This window comes from Heteronotia binoei, chromosome 6, assembly GCF_032191835.1.
Source record: "Heteronotia binoei isolate CCM8104 ecotype False Entrance Well chromosome 6, APGP_CSIRO_Hbin_v1, whole genome shotgun sequence".
NCBI lineage: Eukaryota > Metazoa > Chordata > Lepidosauria > Squamata > Gekkonidae > Heteronotia > Heteronotia binoei.
The window spans coordinates 134,706,037-134,720,998 of record NC_083228.1 but is presented as its reverse complement, the minus strand read 5'-3'; the positions used below and the strand labels follow the sequence as shown (position 1 = coordinate 134,720,998).

The 14,962-nt window shown below is 48.8% G+C and overlaps 1 protein-coding gene across 1 annotated transcript in view; it reads left to right on the top strand.

The window, feature by feature from the left end:
• LOC132573412 (major facilitator superfamily domain-containing protein 8-like) overlaps positions 1–14,962 on the top strand; it is a 43,940-nt gene that overhangs the window by 17,284 nt on the left and 11,694 nt on the right. The window contains exons 7-10 of the mRNA XM_060240913.1: positions 1,505–1,578; positions 4,770–4,853; positions 7,125–7,254; positions 9,419–9,541. Coding sequence (XP_060096896.1) covers positions 1,505–1,578; positions 4,770–4,853; positions 7,125–7,254; positions 9,419–9,541 — 411 coding nt within the window. The remainder of the gene's footprint in view (positions 1–1,504; positions 1,579–4,769; positions 4,854–7,124; positions 7,255–9,418; positions 9,542–14,962) is intronic.

Genomic DNA, 14,962 nt, shown 5'->3' with positions numbered 1-14,962 from the left:
GTACTGATAAACACAACCCCTGACATAATGGGAGCTCAATGAGTCCCCGAATATCACACAAACATTTTACACACTTTTTAATCTATACCACGTATTAACAATGTCTATTTGGCCATTATTCACATCCATGCAATAACAGAACACAGTCCCATGAGAAATTCTCTTTTCGAAAAAAGTGAAAAGAGGGACGGTCCCTTCTCTCTTATTCTCCGCGTTGGAGCTTTTAGCACCCGCTCTTTCTTGCTCCCACGGTGAACTTTTTCGAGCAATCAAACGGCTCCATAGGAACTGATAATATTCAACAGGTAAGTCACTCCCACCGGCACAGATGAAGACTGAAATCGACAGCAAACAAACGGACATGCCTTCTCAGCGTTTTACAATGACTGGAATCCTTATTCGGAGCCACAGAAATAAGTTTTACGGAGATCTACGCTTTGTCTTGCTATCTGTTTCTTCTTTCCCGTCCGAAAGGCCCTTCAGTCTTCATCTGTTCCTGCGGAAGTGGCTTTTTGCCTGGCCACAGGATCCACAAAATTCTCCTCCAGCACTGCATTTCGAAGGAATCTGCTTTCTTCCTGCCAGCCTTTTTTACTGTCTTGAGTTTCACACCTGTACATGGGAACAGGCAAGGCTTTTTGTGTCGCAGGAACTCCTTTGCATATTAGGCCACACCCCCTATTGTAGCCAATCCTCCTGGAGCTTACAGGAGGCCCTGTACGAAGAGCCCTGTAAGCTCCAGGAGGATTAGCTACATCAAGGGGTGTGGCCTAATATGCAAAGGAGTTCCTGCTACAAAAAAAATCCCCTGGTAACAGGGAATCATCTGGCCTGAATTATCTTGACCTTGGTTTTAAGAATCTTTTTCTCCCTCTTTCATGGCTGTCCTTCCCCGTCTCAATCTCTTTCTGGCTTCTTGGTTCCCGTCTCCCTTTTGGTTGAGTGGGGCAGGTGGGGTCAGCCATTTTGTCCTCTGCTTCAGTGTCCCAGGAGGGCTGAGGAGTAGGGTTACCAATCCCCAGGTGGGATCCCCTGGTTTGGAGGCCCTCCCCCCGCTTCAGGGTAATCAGAAAGCGGGGGGAGGGGAGGGAAATGTCTGCTGGGTACTCATGATTTCCTATGGAGACTTATTCCCATAGAAAATAATGAAGAATTGATATGTGGGTATCTGGGGCTCTGAGGGCCGCTTTTTGAAGTAGAGGCACCAAATTTTCAGTATAGCATCCAGTGGCTCTCCCCAAAATACTCCCTAAGTTTCAAAAAGATTGGACCTGGGGATCCAATTCTGTGAGCCCCCAAAGAAGGTGCCCCTATTCTTCATCGTATCCTATGGAAGGAAGGCATTTAAAAGGTGCGTGGTCCCTTGAAATGTGACGGCCAGAACTCCTTTTGGAGTTCAGTTATGTTTGTCACACCCTTGCTCCTGGCTCCACCCCAAAGTCCCCAGATATTTCTTGAATTGGACTTGGCAACCCTACTGAGGAGCCGTCTTCTGTCATTCCAGAGTATTTGAGGGAGGAAGTGGTGGTTCTGCTCACGGCCCAGTTCATCACCCTCTTCAACCAAACAGCTCTGGAGGTAAGTGTCTGTCTGCATGTGGAACTCCAGCTCATCCCAAGCAAGAATGCCTTTTTAACATGTTCTTAATCTGGTTCATTGGATCTGACTTTGTCCTTGTTAGCCTCCTTGGCGAAGGAAATGCAGGATATAAATATTTCAAGTGCCCAATGCTGGTATACATTACTTCGAGCAATGCCACACTATGACGTACAGTTTGACATAACTTCCTGTCTGTACCTGGAAGTGACATCCCAGCACTCTAGGAATAAACTCATCTGTTTGTATTTGCTAGCTTAGTTATGGCAGCCAGTGGGAGCTTTTTTGGGGGGGGGGGATGGGTTGCTTGGAGCAATGTTATGCCGTGATGTACAACTTGATATGACTTCCTGTCTGTACCTGGAAGTGACATCGCAGCACTCTAGGACTTCACTCATCTGTTTTTGTCATAGAGATGTATACATTCCTGGAGTGTCATGACAGTACTTCCAGGCACAAACCAGAAACAACTTTATGACATCACTTCTCTTCCATGCATCTACTGGAGTGAAAAGGCCCAGGGCAGTGGGAGCTTGCCCACTGGGACAGCTAGCAACCCTATTGCCATACCTGAATGTGTCATAATGCTGAGGATGTAGCTGGAATTTCAAACATCTGTCTCTCTCCCCCCGCCCTTCCCCCAAGGGTCCATACACCGTAGGCTTGCCAATCCCCAGGTCCCATTGGGGGTTCTTCCACTTTCCCAGACTCCTTCCCACCCCCAGTCAGCTGGCTGGCGGGGAGAAGCCCTACCCCCAGAGGACCATGTGCCTTTGGAGGCTTCAGTCTCCGATTGAAAGGCTTCCTCTTGGGATGGGGTGTCTGTGTTACTTTGAAGAAGTTGGCAGCAACTTGTGAGTAGAGACGCCAATCCCTCACTTCAGAGTTGCCAGAAACGGGGTGGCGGGGGAGAGAAATGTCTGCTGAGCACTTCATTATTCCCTATGTGGAGATCCATTCTCATAGAGTATAATGGGGAATTGATCTGGAAGTTTCGGGGGCTCTGAGGGAGCTGTTTTTTGAGGTAGAGGCACCAAATTTTCAGTATAGTATCTAGTGCCTCGCCCCAAAGTACCCCCCAAGTTTCAAAACGATTGGACCAGGGGGTCCAATTCTATGAGCCCCAAAAGAAGGTGCCCCTATCCATTATTTCCTATGGAAGGAAGGCGTTTAAAAAGGTGTGCTGTCCCTTTAAATGTGATGGCCAGAACTCCCTTGGAATTCGATTATGCTCGTCACACCCTTGCTCCTGGCTCCACCCCCAATGTCTCCTGGCTCCACCCCCAAAGTCCCCAGATATTTCTTGAATTGGACTATGCAACCTTACTGAGGATTTAGCTGGAATTTCAAACATCTGTCTGTCTCTCCCCCCCCCCTTCCCCCAAGGGTCCATACACAGAGCTGCTTTTCCCTATTTTATCCTCACAACAGTCCTGTGAGGTGGAATAGACTAATTACAAGTTATGTCTTCCTCTGGGATACCTCTGGGTTGGGTTAAGAAACTTTACACAATTATGTATGGGATACAGAAGGCAGAGTAAGAAGTACTTTTCATCCTTTCTTACAATGCAAGAACTTAGGGGCACTCCATGACATTGATGAACAGTAGGCTTAGAACAGAAAAAGGAAGTCCTTTTTCACCAAAGAAAAGAAGGAAGTCCTCCTTTCCAGACAGAATTCACCGGCACAGGAAGTGGTGGTGGTTACAAGCATAGGCAGCTTCAAGATGGGATTAGGTAAACATCTGGAGCAGAGTTCCCACAGTGGCTTTTAGCCGCAAGGTATAGAGGAAACACACTGTCTGGGGCAGTGTTGCCCTGTATTCTTGGTGCTCGGGAGGCAAGAGTGGGAGGGCTTCTGGAGTTCTGGCCCTGCTGGTGGACCTCCTGAGGGCGCTTGGATTTTGGCCACTGTGGGACACAGCATGTTGGGCTGGATGGGCCACTGGCACGATCCAAGGTGGCTTCTCTTTTGGTCTTAAGAGAAATTTCCCCTGGAGTCCCATGCTTCTCATTCATCCAGCGGTCCAGTTCAGACTGGGACTGTGGGGAGAGGGGCTTAGGATCCGCCCCCACCATGCTGCTCTTTTGATCTGAAGTAATCCAAGAAACCACTTCTTGCTCTATTGGGGCTCCACAGGAATGGAAGGGTCCTTGTGGGGCAAACAGGACCATTTCAGATTGGGAAAACAGCACAGGGGGGCAGGTCTGAGTCCCTTCTCCCCATGTTCTATGGCCCTATTCTGATCTGGGCTCACACTCCCTCACACCTCTCAACCTGTGGATGTCCTGGGGGAGGGGGAGGAGGAGGAATGGTAACTTTCAGATCTTTTTTTGTAGCAGGAACTTCTTTGCATATTAGGCCACACCCCTTGATGTAGCCAATCCTCCAAGAGCTTACAGGGCTCTTCTTACAGGGCCTACTCCAGGAGGATTGGCTACATCAGGGGTGTCAAGATCGCTATTTCTATGCTGCAGATCAATACAGCTATTGAAATCCTGTTTCTCTGCTAGCCCCAATAAAACTCCTCTCTACTGTCCTTGCATTTCAAAAGCTTGCTTCTCCCTCCCGTTTTGTCACCTTCCTCCACTTTCCCACATTGGCTTAGTAATGTAGAAAATGTAGTAACTTTGATGACAGAAACTAAGAAACGCCTCCCACGGCCACTTCCCATTCAAATCACTTATCAACCAGAGTTGGAATGTATGGGAAACAGGGACGATGTAACCACTGTAGCAATTCACATGTGTATGTTATGTCTTGAAGCTATCTTTCCCTGTGCCTTTGAAGTAATCCGTAAAACACTATGCTGTGTGAAACCTTGCATCACTCTCAAGGTATCGTACCTTGAAGCAATACCGGATTATCAATAAAATGAGTATTTGTATCAAAGCTTAGCTCGTTCGTTTGAAATACCGATGCTTGACAAGGGGTGTGTGGCCTCATATGCAAAGGAGTTCCTGCTACAAAAAAAGCCCTGGCAGAAATCAGGGGGAGAGGAGCGTGGTAGCATTGGCTCCCTCTGTGCCCCCTTCCCTCGTGCAGAATGGATCTTGTGCTCTTGTTTTTGAGTGGGCATGTGCCACACAGTAGTTCAACTGCCTTTTGTGTTCTCATCGCCCTGGGGTTTCCTCGCATTGTGGCAAACCCTCTTGTGTTGTTTTTCTCTTTAGACCATGGTGACGCCCATCACTCAGCGGTACCTGAACTTTGGGGAGTTGGAGAACAGCCTCATGTACTTCCTGTGCGGTGTGGAGGTAAGGACCTGGTCGCATACACGACCCTCTGGCTTGCCCTTGAGGACCAGAGCAATGAGTCTAGGCAGTAGATTTCAAGTCACCTTCAAGGCATTGATTTCACAGAATCCTAAGAGCTGGAAGGGACCTCCAGGGTCATCTAGTCCCAACCCCCTGCAGAATGCAGGAAGCTCACAAATAGCTGTCCCCACTCTCCCAGTGACCCCTGCTCCATGCCTAGAAGATGGCCAAAAAACCCTCCAGGATCCAAACTGGCCTGGACAAAAGTTGCAGCCTGATTTCAAAGCACCGATCAGCATTTCCCTGGGTGTGTAAGAAAGGGCCAAGAGAACTAAGCACTGTTCCAGCGTTCTCTCTAAGCTGAGTTAGTGTGAGCTAGCTCAGTTTTCTAGCCTTCAGCTCACACATTTTTTGTCTTAGCTCAGGAAAAATGGCCCCAGAGCAAACTAATTTGTGCAGCAACTCACGACTTTAATGCCAGGAGCTCACAAAGTAGAAGTTTTGCTTGCAAAGCTCCACGGCTTAGAGGAGGGAACACTGGACGCAACCCTTCCTGCCCTCCTTCTCACGATCTGCCCAAGTTCACAGAATCAGCATTGCTGTCAGATGGCCATCTAGCCTCCAAAAACTCCGAAGAAGGAAGAAGATGATGATATTGGATTTATATCCCACCCTGTACTCTGAATCTCAGAGTCTCAGAGGAGAAGAGGATATTGGATTTATATCCCACCTTACACTCTGTGAGCCGCTCTGAGGTGCTGAGATTCAATCTTCTTTACCTTCCTCCCCCACAACAGACACCCTGTGAGGTGGGTGGGGCTGAGAGAGCTCTCCCAGAAGCTGCCCTTTCAAGGACAGAGTCTCAGAGTTGCCTACAATCTCCCCTCCCTCCCTCCCCCGCAACAGATACCCTGTGAGGTAGGTGGGGCTGAGAGAGCTCTGACAGAAGCTGCCCTTTTGAGGACAACTCCTGCGAGAGCTATGGCTGACCCAAGGCCATTCCAGCAGCTGCAAGTGCCAGGGATTATATTTAGATTTGCCTTTAAAAACCACAGGAAAGGAGGGATTAAGCAGGGAAGTAACATTAGAGACAAGGTTGTCATAGGAGGAAATAACTTCCGTGGGGTTCATACAAGACATAAGGGGGAGGCGTAAATTCTCAAGTGCTTGCTCGTTGATTATTAGCTGGGTTCTCACAGCATGGTTGTGTGACCAAATAAGTCTGGGGAGAGACCCAGCTGCAAGTGGAGGAGTGGGGAATCAAACCCGGTTCTCCCAGATAAGAATCCACGCACTTAACCACTACACCAAACTGGCAGCTAACAACCCAATCTAATATAATTTCTGGTAAATTATATTTATAATTTCTAACAGGGAAGCAAACTCGGAAGCCACTTGATAACACTTGACACACACACACACACCTGACGAATAGAGCTCTGACCCTCAACTTGCTTGATTTGTAGCCGCTAAGTTTAAACTGTCTTTGCGCCCTAAATTGAGGTGCGCTTGTAGTTGCCATCGCAAGGGTATATGATCAGTGCACAGCGGCTGTATGCCAGTTTCAACGCTGACTACATGTTAGTGTCCCTGTATCCTGTCTTACAATAAATGCTTATCCAAACACACGGAGAGTCATAATGATTGAAGGAAAACCGGGACTTGACAGTTTGCCCTTGGCTGCCTCTGTGTAGCATCCCTGGACTTCCTTGGTTGGCTTCCATCCAAGAACTGACCTGGGGCAGCCAAACGTGCTTAATGTCAGAGCCACATAGAATAAATGTCAGATGTTTCAGAGCGGCAAAAAAGGCAAATAGAGGTGGGAGACGGAGGGAGAGGTAGAAAGAAAGCAACTTTAACTTTAAATGCATTCTCCAAGCTGCTGACTGTCTTGGCTTGGAGAAGTGACTTAAGGAGACAGATTCCTTCTCCAAGCCAGCCAGTAGGGTGGTGGGGGTTTCGAGAGCCACACGGTACGTGTAAAAGAGCCACATGTGGCTCCCGAGCCACAGTTTGGCCTCCCCTGAGCTAACCAGAAGCTTAGCTTCTGAGATCTGCTGAGCTAGCCTGGGCCATCCAAGTCAGGGCAAGTAGTCTGTATCCTTTATTTACAAATTCTGCTTTCCCAAATTCTTCCACCTGTGTAAATTTTGCAGAGCGAACTTTGCAAAGCGAACTTTGCAAAACGGGCAACTCCATGTATTCTGAGTCTGTCTCTCGCGGGTTTGCACGGCGTGGCTGAACCCTCGTCTTTCTCCGGTTTTCCTTCAGGTCATTTGTGGCTTCTTCCTGGTCCGCTGCCTCAGCTCCCGCTTGAAGGATCGTGTCCTCCTGGTGGTTGGCCTGGTCATCTGCAACGTGGCCTGCGTCTGGTGCTTGCTTTTTCTGGCCCGGCCCCGAGGTAACCAGGCAGCGTGGGGGGCCGTCTCTCGCCCTGCTGCTCGGTTCCCCCTCTCTGAGCAGACTGACTCTCGATGCTGCACTTGCTATGCAGTTGCTGGGTCCCAAGACCCAGCCTGCCCTCAGGAAATCTTGCTGGGCGGAATTAATGCTGAGAATGTAAAAACTGCCCTTGCTGGTAAGAAGCTTGCCAGCCTCCAGCTGGTGGCTGGAGATCTCCTGTAATTACGGCTCTCCAGGGGACAGATCAGGGGACAGGGCTGCTTTGGAAGGTGGACTCTAGGGCAGGGGTGTCAGACTCATTTGTTATGAGGGCCAGATCTGACATAAATGAGACCTTGAAGGGCCGGGCCATGTTGGGCCAGGCCATGTGTGTACCTATTTAAGATTAGGTAGCAGAGAGATAAACTTTATAAAGAGTACAGACAAACACAAATAGATGTATTTTTTAAAAAATTAAAACATGCTTAAAATGTTAGCTCTCATTGGTCTTAAAGATGCTTTCTTTGCATCTCTGCCCTGGGATCCAGGGAACTGGGCAAAGGAAGCTTGGGCTCTTTCCTTCCCCAGGGGCCCAGGAGGGGGGAGGAACCTCAGCCAATGGAGAAAATAGAGGCTTTGGCCTGTAGCTCCTGTGCAATTGAGCAAGCCTGGCAAAGCAAGCTGTGATGCAGAAGGAAGCAAGAGAGAGGGAGAAGGAAGCAGATGACAGCCAGTTGCTCGGGGGCCTGAGAAGTGCTTTCCGGGGGCCTGATTTGGCCTCCGAACTGCATGTTTGACACCCCTGGTCTAGCCTGTTTGGCTTGAGCTCCTGCTGAATGTCAAACGCCACAAGCTTGCCACGTTGCACGTATTGTTGGTCACTTTTTCCTGCGGGCTGGTTAATAATTTGGGTGCTGAACTGAAAGTGCAGTCAGAGGTCGCCCATCCGCACAGATCTTTTCCACTGCTGCTGTGAGCACTGAGCGTTCCTCTGCCAGGTGGCCTCCAGGAATGTCTTCTCCATCCCTCCTCTCTTCCTGGTTCTCTACCTGAGACCCTAGGGCAGGGGTGTCAAACATGTGGCCAGGGGCTGAATCAAGCCCTTGGAGGGCTCTATCGGTGCGTGCGTGTGCAGAGTGAGGAATAGGGAACTGTACAAGGGTAAACTCCGGAAAGAAGGTGAGCCAAACACCAGTACCTAGTATCAAAGCAGTGTATTTACAAGATATATACAAAGTAACTAGTGCGGTGATAATCATAGATCTGAGCAACAAAGTGCTCCGCCAGCATCCACCTCTCGAGTGAGAGAACTACAGATTGGTCCTGCAATCCTTATATACATAAGTCAGCCAATCAAGGCAGTCCATATACTTGCTGATCTCAGCAGGTGCTTTCCTTAGTCATAGTCCAGCCAGAACCGGCTTGCTGACAAGGTTACTCTGACCTGACCTGTCAGATAGATCCACCTGCTTCCTTGTTGCTCCTGTCATGCTATGGAAGGAGGACTCAATACACTGAAAGGCTCCTCTCAGGCCCCCGAGCAACTGGCTCTTCATTTGCTTCCTTCTCCCTCTCTCTTGCTTCCTTCTGCATCACAGCTTGCTTTGCCAGGCTTGCTCAATTGCACAGGAACTACAGAGCAGAGCCTCTATTTTCTCTGTTGGCTGAGGTTCCTCCCCCTCCTGGACCCCTGGGGAAGGAAGGAAAGAGCCAGAGCTTCCTTCGCCCAGTTCCCTGGATCCCATGGGAGAGATACAAAGAAAGCAGCTTTAAGACCAACGAGTGCTAACATTTTAAGCATGCTTGCTTTGCCAGCTTGCTCCAATCCAATCTGCTTTATTGGCAATTGAAAGAGCCTGGCTTGCACAGGAGAGATGCAAAGAAAGCACCTCCAAGACCAACAAGATCTAATGTTTTAAGCATGTTTTATTTTTAAGGGTTTTTTTTTTTTAAAGAAATCATTGCGTTTGTCGGTGTCCTTTATAGTGTTTAAAATCTCCGCTACCCGGCATTACGTTTTATGACGCACACGGCCCGGCTTGACAAGGTCTCATGTCAGATTTAGCCCTCATAACAAACGAGTTTGACACCGCTGCCCTAGAGAGCTGATGCCAGTCTGAGCGGACAAGACTGACCTCAATGCACCAGGGCTTGAGTGTTCGTGTGCTCCTCGTCCCCCGCAGGCAGCTTTGCTTTCCTCCTCACGGAGCTGGTGGTGGGCATCTTCCTGCAAGTCCTGGGCCTGCCCTTCGTCGCCGTCTCCCAGGTGTCGCTCTTCTCCAAGGTCACGGCAGAGAGGACACAAGGTAAAGCCCGCGGGCAGTGCCTCCCCGTCCCGTCAGCTCTTAGCTCGACTTCTTCATTCCCCTTTGTTGAGCGCTTCCTCCGGCTTTGGGTACCTCCTACCGTGCGGGTCTTGACTGAGGGGCGACGTGAGAGAGGTTGACAAGGTGATGCGTGGGATGGAGAAGGTAGAGAAAGAAGGCCTTTTCTCCCTTTCTCACGATACGAGAACTCGCGGGCGCTCAATGAAATTGCTGAGCAGTCGGGTTAGAGCGGAGAAAAGGAAGTACTCCTTCACCCAAAGGGTGATTAACACGTGGAAGTCACTGCCACAGGAGGTGGCGGCGGCTACAAGCATAGCCAGTTTCAAGAGGGGATTGGTAAGCATATGGAGCAGAGGTCCATCAGTGGTTATTAGCCACAGCATATTGATGGAACTCTGTCTGGGGCAGTGATGCTCTTTATTCTTGGTGCTTGGGGGAGGGCAACTGTGGGAGGGCTTCTGGTGTCCTGGCCCCACTGACAGACCTCCTGATGGCGTCTGGTTTTTTTGGCCACTTTGTGACACAGAGTGTTGGACTGGATGGGCCATTGGCCTGATCCAACATGGCTTCTCTTATGTTCTTATGTGACACAGAGTGTTGGACTGGATGGGCCATTGGCCTGATCCAACAGGGCTTCTCTTATGTTCTTATGTGACTCATAGTGTTGGACTGGATGGGCCACTGGCCTGATCCAACATGGCTTCTCTTATGTTCTTATGTGACACAGAGTGTTGGACTGGATGGGCCATTGGCCTGATCCAACATGGCTTCTCTTATGTTCTTCTGTGACACAGAGTGTTGGACTGGATGGGCCACTGGCCTGATCCAACAGGGCTTCTCTTATGTTCTTATGTGACACAGAGTGTTGGACTGGAGGGGCCACTGGCCTGATCCAACATGGCTTCTCTTATGTTCTTATGTGACAGAGTGTTGGACTGGATGGGCCACTGGCCTGATCCAACATGGCTTCTCTTATGTTCTTCTGTGACGCAGAGTGTTGGAGTGGATGGGCCATTGGCCTGATCCAACAGGGCTTCTTTTATGTTCTTATGTTCCCTTGGTAAACTTGCCAGCACCATGCTTGAATTCCTGAGATGGATGCCTTCTTCCTTTCAGTCTTAGGGTTGCCAGGTTTCCTCCAGCCGCTGGCAGGGATGGAGGGGTAGGGTTGCCAGATCCAGATTGGGAAACTCATGGAGATTTGGGGGGTGGGTGGAGCCTGGGAGGACAGGGATCTCAATGGACAGGGATCTCTGGAATCAACTTCCAGAGATGATGCGAGCCCTGCGGGACCTGAATCAGTTCCGCAGGGCTTGCAAAACCTTTCTCTTTCAGCTTGCCTTTAAGACAGAACCTGGCTAAATTGAAATTGACCTGTAGCCATCTAGCCATCTCAGGTATGATTGTGACCAATAGCACCTTATAGCACCTGTTTATCTATTTTAATTAATTTATATAATTGAATTGTATTTTAAACTCTTGTTTTCATTGTATTTTATTCTAATCATGGTGTTCCATGTCTGTGAGCCGCCCTGAGCCCGCCTTTGGCGGGGGAGGGGCGGGATATAAAAATAAATTTACTTTACTTTACAATGGGCTCTAGTGGCATTGAGTCCCACCCTCCAAAACATCCATTTTCTCCAGGGGAACTGATCTCTGTGGTCTGGAGGTCACCTATAATTCCTGGCGGGGGTGGAGGATGCCCAGGTCCCACCTTGAGGTTGGCATCCCTATCTACATAGGCAGCAGGCAAAGAAGCTATAGGGTAAAATGGATTAGACCCAGGGCTTTTTTTAAGCTGGAACTCCTTTGCATATTAGGCCACACCCCTGATGTAATCCTTCTGGAGCTTACAGGGCTCTTTGTACAGGGCCTGCTGTAAGCTCCAGGAGGATTGGCTACATAAGAGGGGTGTGGCCTAATACGGAAAGGAGATGGTCGAGCACCATCCAGGAAGTGCCAAGGAGGGAGGAGCCATGCGCCTTTTTCAGCCATGGTCTGTTTGACCTGCAGCGGTTTGGCCCAGCGTGGAATGAGCTCAGCGTGGATTTCCCACTGATCAGGTGATGGTGGGGGGGAAAGGGCTTTGCACAGGATGAAACTGACCTGCCTGCGGTGGGGAAGGGTGGGAGAAGGAGGTGCAGAGGCGCGAAACCTGGGGAAGAGAGGCGCCATGCGGGGGAAGACGGGGGGAGAGGCGGCCAGGGGACTGGAGGCCATGTGGCCCGGCGTCGAGGGCTCCGCGGCCCAGTGCCAGGTCACGACCCTGCCTTTGGGGAACGCCGCTCTAAGCTGTGGAGTCTTGTGAGCAAAAATTCTACTTTGTGGGCTACTGGCGTTAAAATTGTGAGCTGCTGCATCAGTTACTTTGCTCCGGGGCCATTTTTTCTGGAGCTGAGACAAAAACATGTGAGCCAGAGGCTAAATACCATGAGCCATCTCACACTAACTCAGTTTAGAGGGAACGCTGCTTCCGGTTCTATGATTTATTATTTATTTCTTCGTCTTTATATCCCGCCCTCCCCGACAAGAAGGCTCAGGCGGCTAACAGCAATCAAACACCAACAATAAAAACAGTAAGCAAAACAGTTCAGTTAAACATCGATTACCGGTTAAACAATTAAAAACCGTTTAAACCAGTTTAAAATAATTAAAAACAATTTTTGGCGCTAGAGTTGGTACAATACATTCAGCGATGCTGGGCATCTGCTTATACTGTAGTTTGGCTAAAGGCCAGTCGAAATAGAGTCGTCTTGCAGGCCTTGCAGAACCGGGCAAGGTCCCGCAAGGCCCTTACATCTTCTGGGAGTTGGTTCCACCAGTGGGGGGGCAGCAATCGAGAAGGCTCGTTCTCTGGTAGCCTTCAGTCCCGCCTCCCTCAGCCTGGGGATTGACAGTAAATTCTGCGATCCAGATCTCAGTACCCTCTGAGGAACATGTGGAGAGAGATGGTCCCTATGTAGACACGTCCTCGGCCATATAGGGCTTTAAAGGTGATAACCAGCACCTTGTAGCGAATCCGGAATACTATTGGCAGCCAGTGCAGTTGCCGCAGCCCTGGCTGTATGTGCTCCCGTATAGGGAGAGATTCTAAGATCGGAGGTCCTTTCCACTGGAGGAAGTGGACCTTCTGCATTTCAAGCTGCTCTAACACTGACCCACAGCTGTTCCCTGATAGGACAAAAGTCTGTTGCTGCAGAGAATCTGCTGTTTGGGGCAAGGCCTAGGTCACGTTTGGTAAACACAATTTTTTTATTTAGTAATATGTGGTAACAAATTATATTTCTTGCATCATTAATAACTTCTTTTATCTAACCCATATATTACTTTTCACCCACCCCTCCCCCCGTTACTTGTTATTTACTTAAAATACTTATATTTAAAGGTACCCTTAACTAACAAAAACAAAAATTAATATTCTTCTTTTTTCTAAAACTTAAATCATTATCAAAAATTGTCCAATGTCCTTTTATTTTCCACTCTTTTTCTACATATCTTCTGAACTTTTTTCCACCCATCTTAAAAACTTTTAAATCATAGTCTCTTAAAGTTCTTGTTAATTTGTCCATTTCACTCCATGTCATAACTTTACAATCCAATCCCATTTCTCTGGTATTTTTTCTTGCTTCCACAACTGCGCATATAATGTCCTAGCAGCTGAAAGCAAGTACCAAATTATAGTTCTATCTTCTTTTGGAAATTTTTCCATTTGTAATCTCAACAGAAAAGTCTCTGCAATTTTCTTAAATTCATATCCCAAGATCTTAGAAATTTCTTGTTGAATCATCTGCCAATACTTTTTTGCTCTTTCACAAGTCCACCACATATGGTAGAAAGAACCTTCACGTTTTTTACATTTCCAACATCTATCTGGCATCTTGTTGTTCATCTTTGCCAATTTTTTAGGAGTCATATACCATCTATACATCATTTTAAAACAGTTTTCTTTAATACTATGACATGTCGAAAGCTTCATAGAGTTCTTCCACAAGTATTCCCAAGTTTCCATCTGTATTTCTTTATTTACATTAATTGCCCATTTAATCATTTGGGATTTCACTACTTCATCCTCCGTAGACCATTTTAAAAGTAATTTATACATTTTTGAAATTAATTTTTCATTGTCTCCAAGCAGAACTTTTTCCATTTCTGTTTATTCTTTTCTTATTCCTTCAGTTTTGATATCGTTATCACGTTTGGATCCACCCGAGACGAGTTCTGCCTTGCTGCATGTCAAAACAAAACCAACCTAGCAGCACTTGGGTTCCTTCCTTTCCCCTGGTAGCGGTTACTGCAGGGAACAGTGTCTTATTTCCATCCAGATTTCTGTGTCTCGGGTCAGCGTGTTCTCTTCTCGACCTGGCTGTACTCCCCTGGGTCCGGTTACTGCCGGGCGTCACTGAATGCGCAGCTTGGCTTTCCAGCAGTGTTGGATTGCTCAGTGGCCTGATCTCCCGCGTCTGCGTTTTACGGCTTCGGAGAGGCAAAAGACTGCGGCGTGGTCCCTTCTTGGGAGGCCAGAATGACGGCACGAATCAGACTGTATTAGCAGAAGGTGGCAGGACGATAGGATTGTTGAGAGGGACAGCGGCTTGGGCTGCCCTAGAGCAGGGCTTTCCAAGATGGTGCCCATGCTTATGGATGTGGCAAATAGCTACTGATGGATCTCTGCTTCATAGGGCTATCCAATCCCCTTTTGAAGCTATCTGTGCTTGCAGCCACCCCACTTTCTGTGGCAGTGAATTCCACATGTTAACAAGAGCCAGTTTGGTGTAGTGGTTAGGTGCGCGGACTCCTCTCTGGGAGAACTGGGTTTGATTCCTGACTCCTCCACACGCAGCTGCTGGAATGGGCTTGGGTCAGCCGTAGTTCTCACAGAGCTGCCCTTTCAAGGCAGCTCCCTCTTCTGGGAGAGCTCCCTCTTCTGGGAGAGCTCCCTCTTCTGGGAGAGCTCGCTCAGCCCCACCCACCTCACAGGGTGTCTGTTGTTGGGGAGGAAGGTAAAGGAGATTGTAGGCAGCTCTGAGGCTCTGTCCTTGAAAGGGCAGCTTCTGGGAGAGCTCTCTCAGCCACACCCACCTCACAGGGTGTCTGTTGTTGGGGAGGAAGGTAAAGGAGATTGTAGGCAGCTCTGAGACTCTGTCCTTGAAAGGGCAGCTTCTGGGAGAGCTCTCTCAGCCACACCCACCTCACAGGGTGTCTGTTGTTGGGGAGGAAGGTAAAGGAGATTGTAGGCAGCTCTGAGACTCTGTCCTTGAAAGGGCAGCTTCTGGGAGAGCTCTCTCAGCCACACCCACCTCACAGGGTGTCTTTTGTGGGGGAGGAAGGTAAAGGAGATTGTAGGCAGCTCTGAGACTCTGTCCTTGAAAGGGCAGCTTCTGGGAGAGCTCTCTCAGCCAC